Raw genomic sequence first — 6,976 nt, forward strand, 5'->3', positions numbered from 1 at the left:
GGTGGCGCTTAGCGACTCTCAGGGTGGTGACGTCACCGGGTGGAGCTTAGCTTTATTTAGCTCTGCATAGCATCAATCTGTGTCAATCACCATTATCCTGTACGCTTCTAGTGCGGAGAACTGTCTTTAAAAAAATTAGACTTGAATTTACCAGATTTAAATTTAGCAGAAGATAATTACGCTAAAGGTTTTTCCAAGTTAGTGAAATGCTAATATTCTAAACAGTGTAGCGGTAAGGGTTATTTAATAGTTAAAATTCGTTATGAATTTTATTTCGAAGGGGCACCACTCTCAGCTCTGAGAGAACGTCTGAAGGACTGAAACTCAATTCAGATTATTATTTAATTACCTCGAATTACCCTTTTACACCGTGAGTTCTTTTATATGAAGGATTCAGGTGTCATAAGTAAAACACACACGCTTTAATACAATTTTGTGATGTTTATTTGAATATACCGGATAAAACAACTGTTGGAAATTATTTCCGACACTTAAATGAAGGCTTTGTTCACAGCTGGGGTTTGATGAAATTAAAAGACCGTCAAAATTACTGGTTAGCATGGATTAACAGATCAATGAAATGATTCTATATGCTTAATCCAACCAGAAATAAGATGCAATGTGGGACAATTTTGTTATTTCATCAGGGCAGATTAATTATGAAATTTTACTAAAAGAAATACGTTTTATCGTTCAATAGTTAAAATTTGGTCTGAAATAAAAAAAAATAATTACTGAAGTGAGTTAAACTAATTTGGTTAAAAATCTAAATTCTTGAACACCAGAGTCGACCGTCAGAGTACAGGTCAGCTTTCCTACCAGAAGTCGTCTTCGCAGGCCGCCGGAGATACCAGAGATTAGACTCTTTCTGCTCGGATGGTCTGCTGATGTGAAGTTGTAATCCTCCACATCTCTGACCTCAGCACGACGAGTTGGTCACTGGCTCCAGTGGTCAGCCGGAGCGTCTTCTGGAGCTCTGGACAGCTGTGGAAACTGCAGGTGTTTGGATCGCTGAAAAGGATTCTATCAAACTTTGCCCAAAGTTGAAGCTAATTTTCTCCTTGGAAGTCTTCAGAAGGTTGGGTCTTAGATCTTGTATCTCCTCCTCCGGAGGGGTTCATCACTTACACATCATTTCTCTTCTCCTCTTCTCCTTCTTCTTCTGGGTCTACTGGGAGGTCTTCCTCTCTTGTAAAACAAATGACCACACCTCTGATTTGAAAGAGGTGGTCGATTTGAACCAATCAAAATGAAAGGGCTGAACTTTATCTACTCAATAAAGTATTATTTTAATCTGCTCTGTTGAAAAAGTCATCAAATGAAATCATTTAAGACACTTATCAACTTTAAATGAGGTTAAACAACACAAACACTTTGTCAACCTTATAAACAGAAAACAAGTTTGTAAACTTGTTGGCCTCCACAGGTTCTTGTCAGCTGTAAAGAACAAGGCAGTTATTCAGCTACACCCAATTAAACACTTAGTTCATTACAAAAACTGTATGACTTCTTCTAAAACGTGAATAAAAAGTCTGTCTGTTTTCTTGCAGGCCAGAAATGGGACCTAAATGTCAAAGTTGGAATTCCTTTGAACAGAGAAGGAGCTTTCTGTTATTTAAGATTGTTGAGGGGATAGTCTGAGGGAGGCTGGTACCAGTGGGTACCAGGACATCCTGGTACCAGTGGGTACCAGGATGTCCTGGGTGATCTGCGTTAACACAAACGTACATTTTGTGGGGTTCACAGAACGGGTGTTCCAATATTATTCAGATTTATGGACCCTTGCGTTGTCTTACCAACCATAAAAGTCTTCTTTTGACACTTTCCAGAGTTGGAGATGCTGAAAACAAACTTTAAACTGTCCCAGGTTCTGAAGTGGGGGTGGGATGTCTCAGGGGTTCAAAGGGATGAAGAGTTCCCTGTTTTTTTTTCAGAAACATCTTTACAGAATGAACTGCTCAGTCAGAAATAAAAGTCTGTTACAAAATGACGTTCAGGGACGCAGGTACATCTCTACAACAGGAAGTTGGTTCTGTTATTATCCGATTAGCAGAATTGTGTCCACCGCTGGACGTGTGGACAGGGAACATCTGTTTTCTGTAAACTTGAGGAAACTTTTAAGATTTTGTTGATTCCATCGAGCACAACTTCAACAAGCTTTCAAAAATGTTGAGCTGCTCGATGATGTCATGAAACCTGTCAGCTGTTCGTGCTTCTTACATCACATCAGAACGACAGCTGGCGTAACCATGGAAACATCAAAGAAGAAGTAAGCTTCACCTCACCTTCCTGGACTCCAGATGAAATGAGCTCTCCTCCTTGACCCTCTCCATGTCTTCTTGTAAAGTAATGATCCGGTTATTTGCAACAGCGAGCTGCGTAAACAAAAACAACCAGGTAAACAACAACATCCTGCTGCTTTGTTTGTTTTTTGAAGTGCTGCACTGAAGGCTCACCTCCTCCGTCAGCTTGGTGTTGGACTTTTCCAGCGCGTCCACTTTGGCCTGGAGGTTGTTTACCGACGCGCTGCAGACAGGAAACAGGAAGTCATGAAGCTCAGGGAGGTGAACGGGTCAAAGTGGGTCGAACGTCCAGAAACAAACCTTAAATGTCTATTCAGCTCCTCCACGTAGTTCTTCTGATCCAGGATGGACGTGATCTGATCTTCTCTGAGGGAGCAAACAGAAAGATGCAGTGAGGAAAGCGAGCCAGAACCGTTGAATCACTTCATTAACGCTCAGCCTCGTTAATGATCAGCTGGGTTAACGAGCCCAAACGTGCTGGAGGTGATTTCACAGGATGAACAGGAAGCACTGATCTCAGGCCAGGGTCACGGTGAAAGACTCACCCCTCTGCTGTCTTACTGCTGTGCCCCCCGTCTTTCAAGTACATGGAGAAATCGATGACGCCCACCTGAGAAGACGAAACGAAAAGACGTCAAAACAGCCGAATGGTTTTAAAGCTACGCTAGCCTCAGGAGCATCAACCGGTTGTCCCTAGAACTGATCAAGAAACCAGATGTTTCAGAATCAGAATAAACTTTATTGGCATTGCACCGAGATACAACAAGAACATGCACGTACAGTCGTCTGAAAGATGGGCGGAGTGCACGAAGCTGCGGCTATAAATAATCAGCGCGGCCTCTTATTCTTATTCAGAATAATATTTCTCTTAGATGAGAAAAGGAAAGAAAACATGAGGCGAGACGGTATAAAAAAAAGATCTCTCACTCCGTGTCCTAGACAGGGCACGATTTGAGGCATCAAACAAACCTCCACAGCAAAGCAACATAAACAGACGTTATACATGAACATATAGGCCGTGAAGACAGAGAAGTTTTAAGGGAAAGTCGTAGCATAGTCCAGAGCCCCCCCTCAGCCATTGTCCAGATAAGAGGTGACATTCATCTTCAGCTCAGTTGAGGTTCTGTCACATGTCCTTGGGGGAGGGAGGGGTGAGGAAACAGTCAAAGCATCTTTGTTGTTTTCTGAACATTCCAGGAGGAGTTGAGATAAGTCCGGCGTCAAGGCCACAGTTTGGGTCAGGCAGAACTCGTGAATTGTTGTTTCTGCCTTTAAAGTCTCGCTGGTACATATTCTCTGATGGAAACTCCAAAACAGCCGAATTGATCCTTTACTCCAAAGTCGAGCTCACAGCTTCTCCAAGGTTAATTCCCTTCATGAGTGCTGCCAGGAAGATCACAGTCCTGATAACAGCTGCTCCAGCTCCTTGCAGCAGCTCCACAAATTCAGTCTGAGTGCTGTCGAGCTTCGACACATCCACACGAATTTATAGACAATCCTGAATTCACCAACCAAACAGCAAAATAACCAGTTGTCATCATGAATCCAATTTGTTTCCGTCGAGGTAAGAGGGTCCTCCGTACCCTGACTCCTGTCAGGAGAAACTGATCGATTTTGTTGAGAGACCAGCTGATCCTTCGAATTAAGAGGTATGCAGGAAAAAACAAAAAAAGAGGCTTTTTAAGGGTTCACAGGACAAAAGAGTGCAGCAGGGAAGCGGGTGGGGTGGTGGTGGTGGGGGGGGGGAACGCATCTGGTTTCACCGGAGGATAGAGGGAAAAATAAAAGGCTAGAACAATTACATTTGTAAGAGTAAAATACAGTTTAAGTTTAATATTTGAAGTGAGACACACTGCCTGGCCAAAAACAAAGGTCACACTAATATTTGGTTGGACCTCCTTTATCTTTGATCACATCATTCTTTGTGTCAATGTTTCAATAAACTTCTTCAACGTCACAAGATCTGTTTCATCCAGTTGCTTTAATGTTTCACCAACATCTTTCATTGATGACGAGACACTGGTCATGATGGTGCATCACTTCTCCTGCCTCTCTTCTTACCCTGATGCACCATCACTCTGGAACAGGGTCAGTCTGGACTCATCAGACCACATGACCTTCTTCCATTGCTCCACAGTCCGATCTTTATGCTCCCTCCAGTTAGCCTCACTGGTTAGTGGTTTTCTTAAACTACACATGTTCTTGAGTTCCTTCACATTGTGTGTGTGGAAATGTTCTTACTGTCTCTATGAACCACAGCCCTGAGTGCTGCTGGTGTTCTTCTTCCATTTGATTTCACCAAACGTTTAAATGATCACTGATCACGATCATTCAGGATTTATTTACAGCCACATTTCTTCCTGGAAGACGATGGGTCCCACTGTCCTCCCAGTTTTTAATAATGTGTTGGACAGTTCTTCACCCAGTTTTAGTTTCTACAATCTCCTGAGATGTTTCTTCTGCTTGATGCCAATGATTCGACCCTTCTCAAACAGACGGACATCTTCTCCACGACCACCATGAGTCTTTCATCATGTTGTTGAAGAAATGAGAAGCAACTCATTGAACCAGTTGGAGTTAAAGAACGTGTTGCAGCTGAAACATGATCGTCCGTGCAGTGATGATCCAGGAGGCTCGGACCTGTTTGATGAGCTACATCCAGGTGGAGACTTGTTTTGGGGCCAGGCAGTGTAGCTATGGTTGTTTAAACAGTTTGAGTTGAGTTAGTTTGTTACTAGGCTTCTGTGGTTCCAGACAGGAAGTTTGACAGTGAAATGTGCAAGTTGAAAATCTAGGACAGATGTAAAAAAAAAAAAGAAAAAGAAAAATCAAATTAAAGGAGTGACACGGTTGTTTTAACGTTGGCGTTACAAACAAACCGTCTCAATGAGTCAAAACAGTCTCTTCTCCTTTGTTCATGATTTAAGATGGAGATAAGAGAACGAAAAAGAAAACTTTGATACTACAATATTTATATTTTACTACAAACGTTTAATAAATGTAAGAGTTGATTAAAATCTAAAGAATAAAACCTGATGAAAATCAGACAATTTCTAACTCTGAGAAGTTATTAAACTAACAATTCAAGGCCTTAGACCTTGAAGGAATGCTCATCACCCACCACCAATGTTCTGAACAAACACACTGACGACCACTGTGAGCAACATCACGTGCACGCTGTGGCCACACACCAGTATCACACCAGTATCACACCAGTTCACAACCTGGGATCATATCAGAGTCAGAGTTTCTTTATTGTCATTCGCACCTCATGTGGTACATGTGGTGGAGTGAAATTATGTCCACAGGGTCCCAGTTACATCCAACAATAAAATGTCTAAGAAAAACAGTAATAACATCTAAGATATGAACTAAGAAAAACATCAACTAAATATACACTAAGCACTCATAACATAAAACATTGAACATCAGCACAAACATGAACATGAGTCTGTGAGCAGATGTGCACGCATGAACACATCAACATGAAACAGATCAGCAGCAACATGAAACAGATCAGCAGCAACATGAAACAGATCAGCAGCAACATGAAACAGATAAGCAGCAACATGATATGGTTTTTCACAGTAATTATTCTAGTTAGAGATTCATGAGTCTAACAGCCTCAGGGTAGAAGCTGTTCCTCAGTCTAGTGGTTCTACACTTAATGCTCCTCAACCTCCTTCCTGAGGGGAGCGGGGCAAAAAGTGTGTGTGCTGGGTGAGTGTGGTCCTTCATGATGCAGGTGGCCCTCTTCCTGCATCTGGAGGTGTAGATGTCTGTGATGGTGGGGAGACTGACTCCAACATCTTCTGTGCAGCCTTCACCACTCTCTGCAAAGCTTTTCTTTCTGCAGCTGTGCAGCCTCCATGCCACACGTTGATGCTGGAGCACAGGATGCTCTCCACTGCACACCTGTAGAAGGAGGTGAGGACTGAGCTTCCAGACCAGCTCGCCTCAGCCGTCTGAGGAAGTAGAGTCTCTGATGAGCTTTCTTGATCAGGCTGGTGGTGTTGTTGCTCCAGCTGAGGTTGTTGTTCAGGTGTACACCCAAGTACTTGTAGCTGGAGACCACTTCCACTGCAGATCCTCTTATGTTCAGTGGGGTGTAGATGTTTTTGTTCCTTCTGAAGTCCACAATCATCTCCTTCATCTTCTTCACATTGATGTGAAGGTTATTCTCTCTGCACCAGCTCTCCAGGTGTTCCACCTCTTGCCTGTAGCTGGACTCATCATTGTTTGTGATGCATCCCACCACCGCTGTATCATCTGCAAACTTTACAATGTGACAGCCTGGATGGGTAGCTGCACAATCATATGTGAGCAGAGTAATCAGGAGGGGGCTCAACACACATCCCTGAGGAGAGCCAGTGCTGAGGGTTGTGGTGGAGGAGGAGAAGTTGTGGATCCTCACTAACTGGTCTGTTTGTTAAGAAGTCTAGTACCCAGTTGCAAATGGAGGGACTTAGTCCTAGTGTGGATAGTTACATGGATGATTAAAAGAATCAAATTACAGCAGCAACGCCCAGAAGTTCATTTTAATAGAAGTGATTTGAACCACTTCACATGAAAAAGACAGTAATCTTATTGTTCATGACATGAGCAGTATGTTATAGGTGAGGGTCAAGCTGTGGTCTGGGTGAGGGTCCAGCTGTGGTCTGGGTGAGGGTCCA

The 6,976-nt window shown here is 42.9% G+C and overlaps 1 protein-coding gene across 2 annotated transcripts in view; it reads right to left on the minus strand.

Moving 5' to 3' along the window:
- Window positions 1–6,976, minus strand: part of rufy3 (RUN and FYVE domain containing 3) — a gene marked incomplete at its 3' end in the record, with an annotated part of 33,027 nt that overhangs the window by 11,859 nt on the left and 14,192 nt on the right. For both annotated transcript variants that reach the window (XM_037680801.1, XM_037680802.1), the window contains 4 exon segments: window positions 2,286–2,375; window positions 2,457–2,526; window positions 2,604–2,669; window positions 2,849–2,913. In XM_037680801.1, coding sequence (XP_037536729.1) covers window positions 2,286–2,375; window positions 2,457–2,526; window positions 2,604–2,669; window positions 2,849–2,913 — 291 coding nt within the window.

This window comes from Nematolebias whitei, chromosome 8 (genome assembly GCF_014905685.2).
Source record: "Nematolebias whitei isolate Nwh7 chromosome 8, NemWhi1, whole genome shotgun sequence".
Classification (NCBI taxonomy): Eukaryota; Metazoa; Chordata; class Actinopteri; order Cyprinodontiformes; family Rivulidae; genus Nematolebias; species Nematolebias whitei.